This window comes from Carlito syrichta, unplaced genomic scaffold, assembly GCF_000164805.1.
Source record: "Carlito syrichta isolate Samal-C Ts95f unplaced genomic scaffold, Tarsius_syrichta-2.0.1 Scaffold6385, whole genome shotgun sequence".
NCBI classification, from domain to species: Eukaryota; Metazoa; Chordata; class Mammalia; order Primates; family Tarsiidae; genus Carlito; species Carlito syrichta.
This window is the reverse complement of record NW_006950481.1, coordinates 186334-186997: the sequence shown is the minus strand read 5'-3', so window position 1 is coordinate 186997 and position 664 is coordinate 186334. Positions and strand designations below refer to the sequence as shown.

Genomic DNA, 664 nt, shown 5'->3' with positions numbered 1-664 from the left:
CCGGCCGCCGTCTCCCCGCCAGCCGGGCGGCCGGGCAGGCAGGTGCGCGGGGCTCCCCGGCAGCTCCTCTCCTCTCCTCTCCCCAGCGCAGACGGGGAGTTCGCCGTGACCCACATGACCAAGGCCCACCTCTTCTCCACGGGCACCGTGCACTGGGTGCCCCCGGCCATCTACAAGAGCTCGTGCAGCATCGACGTGACCTTCTTCCCCTTCGACCAGCAGAGCTGCAAGATGAAGTTCGGCTCGTGGACCTACGACAAGGCCAAGATCGACCTGGAGCAGATGGAGCGGACGGTGGACCTGAGGGGCTACTGGGAGAGCGGCGAGTGGGCCATCGTCAGCGCCACGGGCACCTACAACAGCAGGAAGTACGACTGCTGCGCCGAGGTCTACCCCGACGTCACCTACGCCTTCGTCCTCCGGCGCCTGCCGCTCTTCTACACTGTCAACCTCATCATCCCCTGCCTGCTGCTCTCCTGCCTCACCGTGCTGGTCTTCCACCTGCCCTCGGACTGCGGCGAGAAGATCACGCTGTGCATCTCGGTGCTGCTCTCGCTCACCGTCTTCCTGCTGCTCATCACCGAGATCATCCCGTCCACCTCGCTGGTCATCCCACTCATCGGCGAGTACCTGCTGCTCACCATGATCTTCGTCACCCTCTCCA

The 664-nt window shown here is 65.2% G+C and overlaps 1 protein-coding gene across 1 annotated transcript in view; it reads left to right on the top strand.

Annotated features, from left to right (window-relative positions):
• CHRNA2 (cholinergic receptor nicotinic alpha 2 subunit) overlaps positions 1-664 on the top strand; it is a 12990-nt gene that overhangs the window by 10399 nt on the left and 1927 nt on the right. The window contains exon 5 of the mRNA XM_021708233.1: positions 87-658. Coding sequence (XP_021563908.1) covers positions 87-658 — 572 coding nt within the window. The remainder of the gene's footprint in view (positions 1-86; positions 659-664) is intronic.